General features: G+C 48.7%; 1 protein-coding gene across 3 annotated transcripts; it reads left to right on the forward strand.

The window, feature by feature from the left end:
- The first annotated feature begins 3,451 nt into the window (after positions 1-3,451).
- Positions 3,452-15,738, forward strand: Neil2 (nei like DNA glycosylase 2). Of its 3 annotated transcripts, XM_038309614.1 has the most exons (5): positions 3,452-3,589; positions 6,216-6,559; positions 9,017-9,213; positions 11,207-11,546; positions 15,109-15,738. In XM_038309614.1, exons 1-4 carry the CDS (start codon positions 3,452-3,454, stop codon positions 11,518-11,520), a joined length of 993 nt encoding a protein of 330 aa, XP_038165542.1. In that variant the 3' UTR covers positions 11,521-11,546; positions 15,109-15,738. The 3 variants fall into 3 exon arrangements, with proteins under 3 accessions (XP_038165542.1, XP_038165541.1, XP_038165543.1); XM_038309613.1 differs by lacking the exon at positions 15,109-15,738 and having other exon boundaries at positions 11,207-11,877; XM_038309615.1 differs by lacking the exons at positions 6,216-6,559; positions 15,109-15,738 and having other exon boundaries at positions 3,452-3,590; positions 9,013-9,213; positions 11,207-11,877.
- The last annotated feature ends 520 nt before the right edge of the window (positions 15,739-16,258 follow it).

Consider the following 16,258-nt stretch of genomic DNA (forward strand, 5'->3'; position numbering starts at 1 on the left):
CCATCTTTATTCTTCTAAGTAAAAATTTCAATACACAATAAAAAAGTTTTTAAAAGCATACAGTAAAAATTCAAACACTATTAAAATAATATAAAGTGAAAACTAATTTCACTCTATTTTTTAATATTTATTTATTTATTATGTATACAGTGCTCTCTCTCTGTCTGTATGCAGCTGCTGGCCAGCAGAGGGCACCAAATCGTATTACAGATGACTGTGAGGCACCATGTGGTTGCTGGGAATTGAACTCAGGACCTCTGGGAGAGCACCAGAGAGCAGTCAGTGCTCTTAACCTATGAGGCATCTCTCCAGCCCCTAATTTCACTCTTTAAAAACTTTTCAGGCCGGACGTGCTAACTGTGTTTAAAATCCCAGCATTTTAAAGACTAAGACCGGAGGGTCACCCAGGAGTTCAAGGGTAACCAGGGTGCCACAGTGAGTTCCAAGCCAGCCAGCATTATACTGTGAGGCTTTTTCTCACAAAACCAAAACCTCCCAGAAGAGTGCAGAGGACCGGAAATGTCTGTCTTGGTCTGAACCATGTTAAGACCACTAGCATCTGAGCGCTTGCCTTTTCTTGGTCCCAGTCCACTCTCTCCCAGGCTCTGGGAGTTGGCAAGCCCGCGGAGAGTCGTGGGGAAGGAGGAATAGAGGGGTGTGGGTGCCGGGTAACAGGCGAATAAGCTTCCAGCCTGCCTCAACAGAGTGGAAGCGGCCCAGGGAGAGAACTGCGTCTCCAGTGGTTACCACAGGAAAAAAAAAAAAACAAACGCAGCATCCTTCCCAAGGTGAACCCTGTCTCCAGCTCCTCCAGGAGAGAAGCTTGCAGCTCTCCGTCCCAGGGCGCACCCCACCTCGGTGCAGCACTCCCAGGGGAAGAGCTTGTAGCTTCTCCATCTCGGAGGGTCCCCATCTCTAGAGCTCCCAGGAGAGAAGCCCGCAGCTCCCCACCCACCTCCAGGACGAGCTGGGTCCCTGGAGGAGCCCTGGAGAAGCGGCTTCCCGCCTATCCCCGGGAGGAGCTATTCGGCTCTGGGTCGCCGGGCCACCTCGCCTCCCGCAGGCTAAACTTGTCGTCCCTCATCCCCGCATCCGTGTCCTCCCCACCACCGTCTCCCGTCTGGAACTGGAAAGCGCGAGCGGATAGCGCTCCCGCTGATGCCGCTGGGACCCGGTTTCGTAGAGTACAGCTAGCTCTGCAGGACCCGCCTGGCGCACTCCGGCCTCCTCCTCACCTTCCCGGGGCCGCACACGTGCACGTTGTCAACACTTTTTTTTTTTTTCTTTTTAACCTTTGGTGAGAAGTCAATTACAGAAAAGTTAAGCAGCCTCTCTTCCGGTCACGCGCAGCTGGGGCGCACGTTTGTTTTTGTTGATCTCGTTGCCTTCCGCCTGCCCGGACCCTCATGACCTTCACGTGTTCCCTCCCCCTTCTATCATTCTGAAGATTTGAGAAACGCAGCCGCCTAAGACTCGGCCTGGAGGCTGGACGACAGGGACCACGTCCTGCACAGTCTGACCACCGCGCCCTAGAAACGAAGCCCAAGGTTCTCATTATCTCATCCCTTTCCTGACCGCTGAAGCGTGCCTGTGGGCGGGATTGTTGTTTGTTTTGAGACCAGATCTCCAGTAGCCTGGGCTGCTTTGTAGACCAGGCTGGCGTCCAGTTCTCTTGAGATCCTCCTGCCTCTGCCTCTGGGGCTGCTGGGATTAAAGGCTTGCACTACCACCTCTGGCAGGCGGTAGAAATGTAAGATTACAGGCGGACCTTTCCAAAACTTTCTCTGATGAAGGCCAGGGGGACTCTGAGCTGAGAGATAATTAGGATACCAGTGTCTGGCAAGCCGCCTTCCAGCCCAGCAGTTTCCCCTCAAGGTCTGAGTAGATGAACTTTTACCGCATTACCAAGAGTGTGGTTGGGAATCCAAGTGTGGACGAATTTAAATATTGCACTGAAGCCTAAGACTTAGCACAGTTGGTAGAGGGGTTGCTTAGCTTGCAAGATGCCCTGGGTTTGCACATTAGCCAGGAGTGGCCAAGCAGTCCTGGAATGACAGTGCCATGGGGTGGAGACCATCCATACACAGAGGGCTATGGGCCAGCTTGGCATCTGGAATATAGGCAAAAAAAAATAAGCAAGAAAAAGACAGAAAAGAAAAATAGCATTACTACTGAAGGTGTTGCTTATGGATTATGAGAATTTGTGGAATGTCTAGGGTATCCCAATTTTCCGGTTAGAATCTGTTTTAAGTGTCTTAGAGGGAAGGGAGGGAGTTGTATGTGGCTCACACTTATAATTCCAGCACTCACACTGGGGAGACTCAGATAGGGCGTTTGTTCAGAATTCAAGACCAACCTTGGCTACAGAATGAGACTTAAAAAACACCACCACCATCAAAACAAAACAACAGAAAGCCAACAACCAACCCGCCTTTAGAAACACTGAAATAACTACCTGTTGTGTGCCATTGATAATTTTCACCATGGTTTATGGAGCCTGGGGCTGGTGAGTGGCAGATAAGGTTAGGTGGAACCTTGGGGTGGGGTAGGGCAGCTCCCACTCGCCTCAGTCAGGATGTAGACCATTCAGACAGTGTCATCCTAGTGGCTCTCAGTGACTTTGAATGATTGAGAACAGGGAGGTGAGGGGTGACAGGCAGTCCTGCCTTGCGTTTACTGTAGTTTTTCAGCCATCCGGCATATTATCAGACCTCAAGCTGGTTGGTAGCCTCCTTGCCTGGCTGGTGTCTACTTGTCACAGTTTTGAGCTCTGCCAGCACTTTGGTCCTGTAGAGAGAACCACTGTTATTGATCTCATAACTAGTGCATCTCTCCCTCCCTTAGGGTGGTCCTAAGAGAGCCAGATCCAAGGATGGGTGAGCAGAGGATTGGAGTTATTGCTTTGGTGGTGGGATTGGGAAAGACAGAGAAAGCATGGAGATGACGTAGAGGTCTAATGTACCCGGCAAAAAGTAACAAGGAGGTGCTGCATGTTTGTAATCCCAGCACTTGGGAGCTTGAGGCAGGAGGAGAGCTGTCAGTCTTGAGAACAGCTAGAACTACACAGTGCCAGCTTACCTATAGCTACATAGCGAGACTCTGTCTCAAGAAGCCAAACAGTAAGGAGTGGCTAACGACTGAGGTGGCAGTGCCTTTGAAGCAGACCATGCCTGCTACATAACACCAAGCACGCGATGTTGATTATATTTGCTGCATGGATAAGGATGAGGGACCAGGAAGAGAAGCCAGAGCTCCAAAGCTGGACCTTATCCTGCCCCGACTCAGTTGTCTCTGAGATGTGACCCCTCTTACCTCAGGCTCCAATTTTGGCATGTACACCCTGAAAGTGGGTGACCCAAACTGGCACCTTGGGGTACCACACCATCATATATGCTCTAGAGGACCGAGCCAAGTCAGTGTGGTTCTTGTTTGCCACTTTCTACCTGCAGAGATGCCGGAAGGGCCATCTGTGAGGAGGTTTCACCGCCTTGTCTCCCCTTTTGTGGGCCAGAAGGTAGTCAAGACAGGAGGCAGCAGTAAGAAGCTGAACCCTGCCTCCTTCCAGTCTTTGTGGTTCCAGGATGTCCAGGTGAGTTTTGCTTTCCCCAGATCTCAAATGTGCTGGCTTACCCCACCTCCCCTGGAGGCATTTAGCCGAAATGTTTTATGACTCCTTTCAGCAGTGGACAGCAATGCTAGGACTGCGTGTGGCCCTGCAGTGTGATGTTTCCTGTCACAGTGGACTGGGGTCTGTAAAGAACATACAGAAAGGACCTGAAGACCCCATGCATAACCTGGAGAACTTTTCTCCTTGTCTTACCTATGTCTCTGTGTGGTGCCGCTGGCCCCCCGCAGGCCAGCCGTGAAGGAAGGAATGCGCATGTTGAAGATCAGGATTCACACCTTCTCATCCTGAATGGGAGTCAGAGTTCCTTCAGGGGCCTCAGGGACTCCATCTGCACTGACCCTCCCTACCCCTCCTGTCTCTCCGGCCTTTCACCCAGCCCCAAGTCATTCTTTGTGTGTGCTAGCTCAGTTAGTTCTTGCCCACAGTGTAGACATGTTTTCCCCTGCTTGGGCACATCCTCCTTTTTTTTTTTTTTCTCAACCGTTTCCATTCCTGCCTCTTCAGTTTACCATGGTAATGTTAGCCTCTCTTCAGATTCCACTTGACCACGCTATCCTGTCTGCTTTGCGTTGGCTGAGAGATGACTCCTCTGTACTTCTGCGATACCCTCGCCTTCCTCCTGGTGCATCCCTCTTGCCACACCTGTCCTTTGTGGTTATGTACAGAGACAGAAACAGGGCAAGGCTGTGCTCTTGTCAAACTTCTTCTTGCTTAGCTACGAGCATCTGCACGTAGGAAGTATGGGGTGAGTTTTGTCCAGTAGCAGTTGGTCCCTGCTGCTCCTGCCAAGCTGGGTGATCAGAAGCAAGTTCTCATTGTCTTTGTTCTCAATTCTTCAATTGTTATATGGGGCGTAAAACCCTTTGTGGTGGTTTGATTGAGAATGGTCCCCATAGGCTCAGATATTTAAATACTTGGTCATCAGAGACTAGAACTCTTGGACTGGAGGCCTTGTTGGAGATGTGGGCTTTGAGATTTCAAAAGCCCATGTCAGGCCCAGTCTCTCTCTCTCTCTCTCTCCTCTCTCTCTCTCTCTCTCTCTCTCTCTCTCTCTCTCTCTCTCTCTCTCTCTTTCTCTCTCTCTCTCTGCCTGCTGCCTCTGCATCAGAGTGTAAAGCTCCCCTATACTGCACCATGCTTGTCTGCTCTCTGCCATGATGATCATGGGCTAACCCTCTAAAACTGAAGCAAGCTATCAGTTCAATGTGTTCTTTTATAAGAGTTGCCTTGGTCAATGTGTCTCTTCACAGTAATAGAACGCAGACTAAGACACACTTGTTTGTTAAAACCCTTGTAAGAATAGACTTTACAGCCCACACAAAATACGTATGTCCCTGCTAGATTGCAAGTTCTCCTCTTCACTTTATATACGTGCACGCACAGGTGTACACACACTCCTCATAGGCTACGGGCTCATCCTTTGAGTGGAAGGTGTCTCATAGCCCCTCCCCTATAGCTCATCACTGGAAACTGAGACTCTGAATTGTCCAGGTTTAAGAGTTCAGGTCCTCCAGGCTTCAGGCTCTTTGTAGAGACTGTCTCATGTTTGGGTCCCATGGCTTTGGTTCTCCAGCACTTATAATGAGAGTTGTCACAGAGCTGGCACTTACATATCACTGAATAGATTTGGAAACAGATAAATATATGGTAGGTGATCTGGAGATACAATGGATCCTGTTTTATAGGAAACAGAGGAGACATTCATGCTGTAGAAACCCTAGGGAGACCTGAGCTTGGGACTGCCAGATGGTGCTTCTAGGGATTTTTCATCCAAGGAATGTAGATTTAGGTAAGGATGGAAGGACCTGTATTTTAATAAGAAAACTGCCCAACAAGACTAAATGGAGAGAATCATAGCTGTAATTAAGGCCCAGTAATGCCTTGATGTGAAGGGGTCCTTCTGTCCCTGAAGGAGATGGGACTTGGGATGGATTAGAGGATGTAAATACACTTCAGGGGAGAAGACTGTGTGAGTGTGTGTGCACAAGTGTGTGTATGCATGTGTGTGAGTGTGTAGAATATAACGTGTACGAGGATGCATGCATGAGTATACCTGTACATGTGGAAGTTATCAGTTGCTGTTGGGGTTTCCCCACAAGAGTTCTCACATTATCTTCTTAAACAGCATCTCTCACTGAGTGTGGCGTGCACCACTTGGCTAGACTAACTGACCAGTGAGTGCCAGGGATTCTCCTGGCTGCACCTCCTAGTGCTGGCATTACAGGCTCAACCTGCTGTACTTAGCCACCAGCCTCAAGCTCTTCTCCCTCAGCCAAGTTCTTGAGGCCTCCCACCCTCGGGCTTGTCTAGGGTCAGAGTGGGTGGGATTCAACAGGGTAGGTCCTATCCCATCACTAACCCAGCTCCTCCAGTTACCTTCAGGCATTTGGAAAGCCATTCACCTCTCTTGACACCACTGGGGCAGGAGAGCAAAGGACAGAGAAATCCTCTGTGCTGGAGCAAGCTTTGGGTGAGGAGAAGGATCCAGACTGTTGGCAGCTATCTGTTTGTGAAGCGTTGGTGCCTGTGTAGGGCTCTAAGGACCAAGACATGTTCACTTTTTTTTATTATTGTTTTGTTTTGATAGGTGCATGGAAAAAGATTATTCCTTCGGTTTGATCCAGAGGAGGAGATGGAGCTACCCAGCAACAGCCCACAGCCTGTACAAGGAGTGTGGCAGAAAGAGGCCCGGGGCCCAGAGCTGATCTTGGGGCCCCATGCTCAGGAAACTTCTGCAGGCCCCTCTGGATCTGGGGAGCCTTTGCCTAGTGGATCCGATGACCCCTGTGGTCCTGGGGGGCACAACCTGTTAGCAGTTGCCCAGAGGTGGCTGGAGGTCAGATTTGGTTTGTTTGGCAGCATCTGGGTGAATGACTTCTCCAGAGCAAAGAAAGCTAACAAGAGAGGTGACTGGAGAGACCCTGTGCCTAGGTAATGATGTGACGTGGACAGGGCTTCTAATAGGGTCTGCAGTGTTCATACGGTCCCCTCTGTGGCAAGGCAGTGGCTGAACAGTCGTACTTGGGGACGGCCAGACCTTGCTATCCAGGAAGCAGAGTGTGTAGGTGGAGTTTTTCTGTCCCACCCACCCGCTCCCACAATAATCTCTCAGCCTTATTATTAATTATAATTAATTGACCAATATCTCAGACTCATTACTAACTAGCTCTTACAACTTAAATTAACTTATTTCTATTCCTCTTTGTGCTACCCCAAGATTCATGGCATTTACCTCTCTGGCATGTCCTGCTTATTCTCTGTCTGACTGGTGACTCCTTTGCCTCTGCCTTTCTTCATCCCAGCTTCCTTAGTTTGGTTGTCCTGTCTATGCTTCCTGCCCGACTATGGCCAGTCAGCTTTTTATTAAACCCATTCAAGTGACAATTTTTTTTACAGTATATGAAAAAGGATTCTTCCATGGCAAGAAAGAGGTATATATTCACCCTTAAGAACTGGGACTGTGGTCTGCACTCCAAAAGATTCTAACTGCCTGGGTCACTGAGAGAACAGAGTGGGTTTCCAGCCAACGTGACACTTGAGGGTGAACTGACTCAGAAGAAAAGTGTGTCTAGACTCTTGATGGGGCATGGTTTTCCCTCTTACTCGGTTTGTGAACACTGAGAACTGTGTTTGTGTATAAAGCTTATGTGTAGGATTATTTCCTTAGAGTCAGTTCCCAGTTGCTTCCGGAAGGGAATGAGCATTCTCTTGGCTGGATTTGCTCAATCAAGCCTTACTGGCATTGGGCTACTTGTATGCATGCTAGCAATAAAAAGTATCTCTTTCATTATTATTGCCTGAGTATGTGTGTACACCCCAGTGTGAAGGTCAGAAGACAGCTTCCAGGAGCTGATTCTCTCCTTTCACTGTGGGTCCTGGAAATCGAACGCAGGTTCAGGTTTCATAGCAAGCCTGCTAGGTCAACCCAGCATCCTCGTGCTGAAATTCTTTAAACTCTAAGATACTAAGTCTGGTAGCCTGTGTTGTCAGGATTGTTTCCAGGCCAGTGTGCAGCCTTTGAGTGCGTTTATAAAGCATCTCAGCGTTCAGGGTTTTTAAGTTTTTATGGTCAATGGTCATGTGTAACTTTGTCTCTTAGCAAAAGATTCCACTTCCAGCGAGTCACACAGGTACTCTAGTTTATGTTTGATGGGTTGTTTTGTGACACTGTGCATTGTTGCTAAGCAAGTCTGCTGAGCCTCACCTCCAATCCTTGAAAGAGTATTTTTTATTATACTTATTCAGTGTGTGTGTGTGTGTGTGTGTGTAAGCGTAAGCGTATGCATACGCCATATTGTGTTGAGATCAGAGGACAACTTGCAGCAGCTGGTTCTGTGGGTGGGTTCTGGAGCATGTGGTCCTGTGGTCCTGGAGATCAAGCTCAAGTCATCAGGGCTGATGGCAAACACCTTTCCCCTCTGAGCCAACTTGTTGGCTCTGACCATTGAAAACAAGAAAGCAAGAAATATTGGCTGGGTTGTTCTATGACAAGAGTCTTCCTATATTGTCTAGGCTAGTCTCGAGTTCATAATCGTCCTGTCTCAGCCTCTCCGAGTGCTGGGATGACAGGCATTACCGCAGTGTCCGCCTCCTAGCTTTCTGAAGTTTCCCCTGCCCCTTCCCAAGAACACTAACTAGGTCAGACGTGGACTCAGGTTCTCCTTCTTCCAGTGTGGAGACGGATCTTTTGGATTAACTGTCCCTACGAAGTATCCCATTATTTCCTTACCAAAGTGTGTGAGGTGTCTTTTCTGTCCTTAACATTCAAAAGGCTCAGGGTGTGTAGGAGACACACACACATACCTAGGTTAAGCCAGGCTGAAACTGGGAGTGGTGCCCTCTTTGCCACCATTTCTTCATCTGGCTCCCTAATGCATCTACCCACCTCAGTTCAGTTTACCACTAACCTGGATTCAGACTTACAGCTTTTCATGTTTCTGTCTGTCAAACACATATTTCTACAACATAATTAGAAAACAATGTATATGCATGTTTTACTTCATCCCATTTGGCCCTGAGATGTTTATGATTCTGACCATGGAGCCTTAACTTTCCAGTTTGATCCAGAATAGTCTAGAAACTCAATGTACAGTCTACCTGACTGCTGTCGAGTAGAAATTGTGTGTATGTGTGATCTGTCCCATGGTAACTGTGTATAAATGTGACCTACATAGTGGTCATTGTACGCACATGTGACATAATTATGCAGGGGTAACTATATAATGATGTACATTAATAGTTGCATGTGTGAGATGGTTATATTATAACTATACATACATGTGAACTGACTCCATAGGGGTCTGTTTATGTATCATGAACTAGCTGTACATTGGTGGTTGTACATTGTAAGTAAGAACACTGTATGTATGATCCCTTCTGTCTTCTCAGGTTGGTACTCCATTTTAATGGCGGTGGCTTCCTGGCATTTTATAGTTGCCAGATGTCGTGGAGTCCTCCCCCAGAGGTTGAGCCCACCTGCGACATCTTGTCTGATAAGTTCCATCGAGGACAAGCCTTGGAAGCTCTGAGACAGGCTCAGCCTGTGTGCTATACGCTATTGGACCAGAGATACTTTTCAGGATTAGGTATGACTCGTGCGATGGGGAGGAACCCCCACAGAGTTGATTAATGGGAAAGTCACACATCTGTAGGGCAGTCAAGACTTGAGGACTCCTATCCCAGTTGTACTGACACTCCTGGTTTTCAGGTTGGCTCAGCATCCCTTGATTTTAGACTCAGAGGTTGGATTAGGTGGCCCTCACTTCTCTGTCTGGCCCAGCACCCACGTGATAGAATTTACTGCTCTAGAGGCAGTGGGACCTGGGTAAATGGAGCCGGTGAATAAGACAGACCAAAGTTTCATGCAATAGCCAAATTTATTCAGAGCATCAGACAGCTTGACTCTAAGGGCTAAGAGGTCACCCGAGTGACGTTCTAATGAGTTCAAGCTGTATACAATCACAAGGACAAGACACAGAGCGTAAAAACATGGTTTTCCACAGAGGCCTAAAAAAATCACAATAGCCGCTTGTAATGAACAATGAAGTAAACACTCCTATCCCCTATACCTGAGGGGAGCACAAACACCATTCCAAGAACTCTGTTTTAAAGAAACTGAGGCCACAAGACTTGTATTTTGTGGGTTTTTTTTTGAGTTTTCTCACAAGTCCTCAGAATTCTCCTCACGTGACTCCATTCTTGAACTGTGCTCTGACCTCTGATGTGACAGGACTGTCAGTTGTGAGTCTCCTGATGGTGTATTAGTATCACCTAACATGGTGATAATGTCTTATACCTGGCTTCCTCTAAAGCCTGGTGACCTACGGAGCATATAGAAGATTCAGGGTCGGGGCTGGAGAGATGGCTCAGAGGTTAAGAGCATTGCCTGCTCTTCCAAAGGTCCTGAGTTCGATTCCCAGCAACCACATGGTGGCTCACAACCATCTCTAATGGGGTCTGGTGCCCTCTTCTGGCGTGCAGGCATACACACAGACAGAATATTGTATACGCAATAAATAAATAAATAAATAATAAATAAATATTTAAAAAAAAGAAGATTCAGGGTCATGACATGCCGTGAATTGTTGTCCTTAAGGCCATCAGAAGAGAGGAAGGTTCCTCTTTTCTACACCTCTTGTTCCTACACCTCTTGGGTGATGGAGCTTCCTGCTGTCAAACCAGAGGCAAACATGAGGTCAGCTCCCAGCACTTAGAAGGCACAAGAAAGAAGCAGGTCTCTGCTCTGCAGAACTGAGTGGTAAAACTGAGCAATTTCCAGTCAAGACAAGGAATGTGCTGTGCTTAGGTCCAGGGAGAGCAGCTTTCTTACTGCCCGCAGGAGAGCAAGCAGTAAGTGCTGCACAGCTGGCTGTTCCAGCAGTTGCTGTTAGCAGAACTACGCCCTTCTACAAAATGTGACTTTGCCTGCCAGGGGTGCGGCTCACTGTAGGAAGGTGGGAAAGCCTTGTGCTTTCATGGGAGAACCAGTTTCTATACCAGAGGAGCAGCAAGGCTTCTAGAAGCAGCTTTTGGAGGTATACGGAGAGCTGACAGCACAACGATACCGGTGACGGCCAGCGTGATTCACGTGACTCCAGCGACCCAGGCTCACGGTCCTGGCCTCGTGCTACTCCATGAGATAACCGCTTGTTAGCTTTCTCCTTTATCCAGATGAGGAAACTGAAGCAAAGGGCACCTTTCTGGTGAGAGGCGGCACAGCTGAGCTGAGTCCAGGGAGCCTGCCACTCAAGTCTGCAGAGAATCTGTAACTAGAAGTGCAGTTGTGAAACTCTTGGGGGGTGGGGTGGGGAGGAACCACAACTGTTACATCCGTTGGCACCACGTGGCATCGGGCTCACTCTCCTCTCCTTAGCAAGGTCATTGCTCGGTGGCTCAGTAAGCTGGCCTCCACTCATCGTAACTTACTTTGCGAGCTAGTGTGCCGGCACGCATCTTTAACTCAACACTCGGAAGATGGAGGAGGCAGGAGGATCAGGAGTTTAGCCTAGGCTCCATAGTGAGTTTGAGATTCTGTAGACAAAGAGTGTTTCCTAACCCCATGTCTCTCTTTGTTTCCAGGGAACATTATAAAGAACGAAGCCTTGTACAGAGCAGGGATACATCCCCTCTCTCTCGGTTCGCTGCTGAGTTCTTCCTCTCTAGAGGCCCTCATGAATCATGTGGTGGAGTTCAGTTCAGATTGGCTTCGGGACAAACTCCAGGGCAAGGAACGGCACACACAGATCTACAATAAGGAACAGTGTCCTTCTGGTCACCAGGTTATGAAGGAGAGCTTTGGGCCTCCTGGTAGACTCCAGAGGCTCACCTGGTGGTGCCCTCAGTGCCAGCCCCGGCTGCCATCAGAGGAGCCGAAGAATCTGCTGTCCTCGTAAAACACTTGGCCGTCTTCATGGAACTTGTAGCCTTGAAGATCCAGATACCATGTGTCCTGAGAGAAAGGTGTAGGCAGGACTCATATGACAGGTTGGAGATGGGGTCCGGAGGGTCAGTAATGTTGACACTCATCTCATTGGATTATGCATCAGCCACAACTTTCAGGGGGATAGATGTTTTCCTTTTCTAGTTAATTCTATATAATCCCACCATGTTGTCAAAATCCTGACAGAGGGATGGAGAAAATGCCTGGAGCAGCAGTGATCCGAAAAAGAATGACTGGGGAACAGCTGGGGACTGGGAACAGCTGGGGTGGGGAACAGCTGGGGACTGGGAACAGCTGGGGACTGGGAACAGCTGGGGACTGGGAACAGCTGGGGACTGGGAACAGCTGGGGGGTGGGAACATCTGGGGGTGGAAATGCCTAGGGGTGATATGGGCAGCTGGGGGTCTGGGGGACTGGGAACAACTGGGGGGGAGTGGGAACAGCTGGGGATGGGAACATCTGGATGGTGGAAACAGCTGGAGCGTGGGGGCAGCTAGGGACTTGGAACAACTGGGGTATGGGGCAGCAGGGGGACTGGGAACAGCTGGAGCATGGGGACAGCTAGGGGGTGGGAACAGCTGGGGACTGGGAACACCTTGGGGTAGAGGGGTACTGGTGAGGACAGCTAGGGGATACTATGCTCCCAGGCCACCTTGCTAATGTTATGTTGTGCTTTAGGAACTGGTTGATTTTGAGTCCCTCCATTTTCTTTCTTCTTTCCCCTGGAGGGGCCAGGGATGAGGGCACAGCTGCGGGCAGGTACTGCTGGTCAGCCTGCCTGGTGCCTTCCCAGTGACCGTAGACCCAGGGTGGATAGGGAGGTGTGCCCAGGGACTGTGAGAAAAACTACTGGTTTAAGATGGGCATTTGTGACAATTCAGGTGCCCAGGGATATAGAGAAACAACCCAACAGGTTGTTAGCGGCAAATTCGTGGAACTGGGGTAGCAATTGAAAATAAAACGGTGTGATGTTTTCTATATTGTCTTCATTAGGCAGAAGTGGTTTTTGTTGTTGGTTTTGTTTTTTGCTTTGCTTTGTTTTGTGGTGCTGAGATGAAACCTGGGGCTTCACTTGTGTCAAGCAATGGCTGTACCACTGAGCTATGTCCAGCTCTCACCCTTCGTGAAGGGGGCTGCCCAGGCTTGTAGGGTTGGCTTGATGCATCCCCTTAGGAGTAGGATGGGAGGGAAGTACACATCTGCCCTTTGCCTTGGAGAACTAGATGGACCTTGGCTTCTGTTGACCTCTGGAGGGTGTGCGTGCATGTGTACTTGTGTGTGTGTGTGTGTGTGTGTGTGTGTAGTATGTGTACATGAATGCAGTGTCCTGGGAAGCCAGAAGGCAGTGTTGGAATCTCCTGGAGCTGGATTCACAGGCAGTTGTGACCTGCTCTGTGTTGGTGCTGGGAATTGTACTTGAGTCCTCTGGAAGAACGAGTATTCCTAGTCACAAAGCTGCATCTCCAGTGCCCAGCACACCCTGTATGCTTACCCACACCAGGCACCCGCCACTTAGGCCTTGTTCAGATCCTTCAGGATGAGCCATGGAGATGGACACTTTGTCATTTAAAAATGCTTTATTTTCTATTCCTTTTAAAGGTTTCATGTTAATGTGTGTCTTGTGTGGGGTTATCTGCACAATACTGCAGGTACCCGAGGAGGTCAGAGCCCCTGAAGCTAGAGTTACAGGGGTTATGAGCCACCTGACTGGGTGCTGGGAACTTGGGTCTTCTAGGAGAACAGTGTGTACTCTTGATCAGTGAGCCACTTCCTCAGTTCTGAGCACTTACTCTTTACTGTCCTTACTTTATGGATGAGTCAACAAAGTCTGGGGAGGTTATGGAATTTAAGACCACACAGTTAAGCTGAGGTGGTGCTGTAATCAGGAGGCTGAGGCAGTAGCACCCAGTGTGTAGGCCAACCTGGTTTTGCCGAGACTCCGCCTCAGAGAGAAAACAAACAATTAACAAGGTCCAAAGCCACTGTCATATGCCTTAGCAAAATACCAGCTCTGCCATCTGTGCCAGAGCTGTCCTAGCTGTGTCCCCAGGATGACTGATGGGAGACAGTCACGAGGGTGGTAACAGAGGCCTCTGACATCAAGTTTTGGGGGACTTGGAGCGCTGGCTATGTGCAGATCAGTGATAGTAACCTGCAGGATTGCACCCCAGCAAAGAAACCCGACAGGCACTGGTGCAGGATGCCTGGTGTTGTGCCAAGTGCTTCTGCAAAGCTCACACCACCCCTTACTGTGGAGCATCTCAGTATAGCCTAGCAATGCACACGTTCATGACTGTGCATCATCAAGCATGCCTTTGACATCCTCCACCTGCTCACTAATGAGTACTCTCTGCGGGGCTTGGTTGTCATTATCAACAGTGGCCTCCCAGAGGACTTAGCATACACTGGGAGAGTGCCACAGTAAGGTGGCAAGCTGTGGGTGTGGCCCCACTACACCCTCTGGCTGCTGCTGGATGTGGGTGCCTGTGAGGCTGCCCCCTAGAACAGTAAGGCCACAGGCAGGTAAGCTCCTAAGTGTTACCAAGGGCTCTTCCAATTCTTGGATGACCTGAAGTGTGGGACCAAGTCTAACTAACTTCCCAGCTGTTTCTAATAAACTGATGTTTTAAATAGAAATTTAAAAAATAAAATCAAAGACTGAGTGATTGGGTAATTTCTCACTTCTCATGAATCTACAAGACGAAAGTCCTAAGATCAAGGCAGATTCAGTTACCTGATGAGATTCCCTCTTCTGGATTACAGATGGCACTTTCTAGAACACTGACCTCACTGTGTGTGTGTGTGTGTGTGTGTGTGTGTGTGTGTGTAGGGGGGGGGCTCTTCTGATATTTTTTTCCTTGCAGAAAAGACACCAATACCATGGGAATCATCTTAAAATCTACCATATGACTTTGGTTATATACTGTTCCTCCCAAACTTCCATCTCTAAAAGTTCCCCCTTCTAGACTAAGGCTTCAACATGGGAGTTTTGGAGGGACACAAGCATTCAGAACCAAATACTTTAGAGTAAGTGTTTTTATTAACATGTTCACCATACATAGTAATGGGCTGCATTAGGACATTTTTATACATGTATATAAAGTATTTTGAGCATATTCACCCCCTACCATTTTCGCTTGCCCCCTTCCATGATCTTCCTCTTTGAAATTGTAGTTTTTCTTCTTGATCACTTAATAGGTTTATTTAGGGGTATTGCATGGGTAACTTACTAGTGGTCATACTAAAGAAAACCTGTCCCGGACTGGAGGGATGGCTCAGGGGTCAAGAGCATTAACTGCTCTTCCACAGGCCCCGAGTTCAATTCCCAGCAACCACATAGTGACTCATAACCATCTGTAATGAGAACTGGTGCCCTCTTCTGACCTGTTGGCATACAGGCAGGCAGAACATTGTATACATAATAAATAAAACAATTTTACTGTATAATTGTACTAAAAAAAAAAAGAAAGAAAGAAAACCTGTCCCTCATTAGGTCACACAAAGGCACCACCAGACCTGATGGCCTGAATTCTATTCCCAGGACTCACATGGAGGAAGAGAGAACTGATCTCCATACCTGGCAATGTGCATGATGACACTTACACTCACATCAAAATATAATAAAAGGATGTAAGTATAAGCGGGTCTATTTGAGAGAATAAAAGGATTGGCAAGTGTGGGAGTTGTATGAGGGTTAAAGGGGAATACGATCAAAAACCATATACATGTGAAGAGTTCATAATAAAACTCGTGTGTCGTTTAGGCTAATAGCTTTTTTAAAAAAGTTATTCCACTAGCAACCATTAACCACCTATAGATCTTCAGGGAGGGAGCCCTTCCCTGACCCTTGCAACCCTTAACTAGAGGGTTGGTTGGCTGTTCCTCCCACGCCAGATGGGGCCCAATCTTGTGCAGATTTTGCAGGCACCACATAAATCCTGTTGCACATTAATCAGAACATGAGAGGTATGTCCATCAAGAGCCCAGTTCTCTTTGTTTTAGTAGCTTTGAAAATACGATCCAAGAATCATCTGCGTGTTGTCTCACAGATGAGGGATGGGGACGTCTGAGAAATACTGTAGGCTGTCCCACTAGAAGCTTCATGGGGATCAGGAAAGCCGCAGGAAACTCCCCTCGGAGGAAAGCGAGACTCTGTTTGCCCTGTTTTCTTTCAAATCACGAAACCTACTTTCTCTTGGAAACCTAAATTCCTTAGGACAAGGTGTAGAGCCCGAGTGACAGGCAGCTCCGGTTACCGTGATCCTCCACGGCGATCTACAAGCGGCCAATCACATTTCCAGTCCCTGCTCTCCTCCCAGTCTGACGCCGCTTTGCTATCGCATCCCTCAGGCGTCTCAAGAGGTAAATGCTAACTAGGGGAGGAGGCGCGCAAGAGCAAGCGAACCTCTCCTCCAGGCACCTGGGAACGCGTGGATCTCCGCACTCCCGAACATCTACCCACGCGCGCTGCTCGCCGCCCACCTCAGACACGCAGCTCGCAAACAAGACCCTCTTCTGGGAACCAATCGCGTTCGCTGGCCTCTTTCTAGCCCTCCAATCAGATTCTAGGGTGTGGTCATCGCGCCAGGCACCTCTGGCCTCCGATTGGCCGGCGTCTTCCTGGTGCGAGAGGCTCTGACCAATCAGCGCCCGTCAGTCCACCGCACTCGCCCTAGGCTGGCGGCGCGAGC

Source organism: Arvicola amphibius, chromosome 13 (genome assembly GCF_903992535.2).
Source record: "Arvicola amphibius chromosome 13, mArvAmp1.2, whole genome shotgun sequence".
Lineage (NCBI taxonomy): Eukaryota > Metazoa > Chordata > Mammalia > Rodentia > Cricetidae > Arvicola > Arvicola amphibius.

Coding starts and splice junctions, on each gene's coding strand:
- Neil2 (XM_038309614.1), top strand. CDS start 3,452: ATGCCGGAAGGGCCATCTGTGAGGAGGTTTCACCGCCTTGTCTCCCCT. Junction 3,590..6,215: donor TGTGGTTCCAGGATGTCCAG/GTGAGTTTTGCT, acceptor TTGTTTTGATAG/GTGCATGGAAAAAGATTATT. Junction 9,214..11,206: donor GAGATACTTTTCAGGATTAG/GTATGACTCGTG, acceptor CTTTGTTTCCAG/GGAACATTATAAAGAACGAA.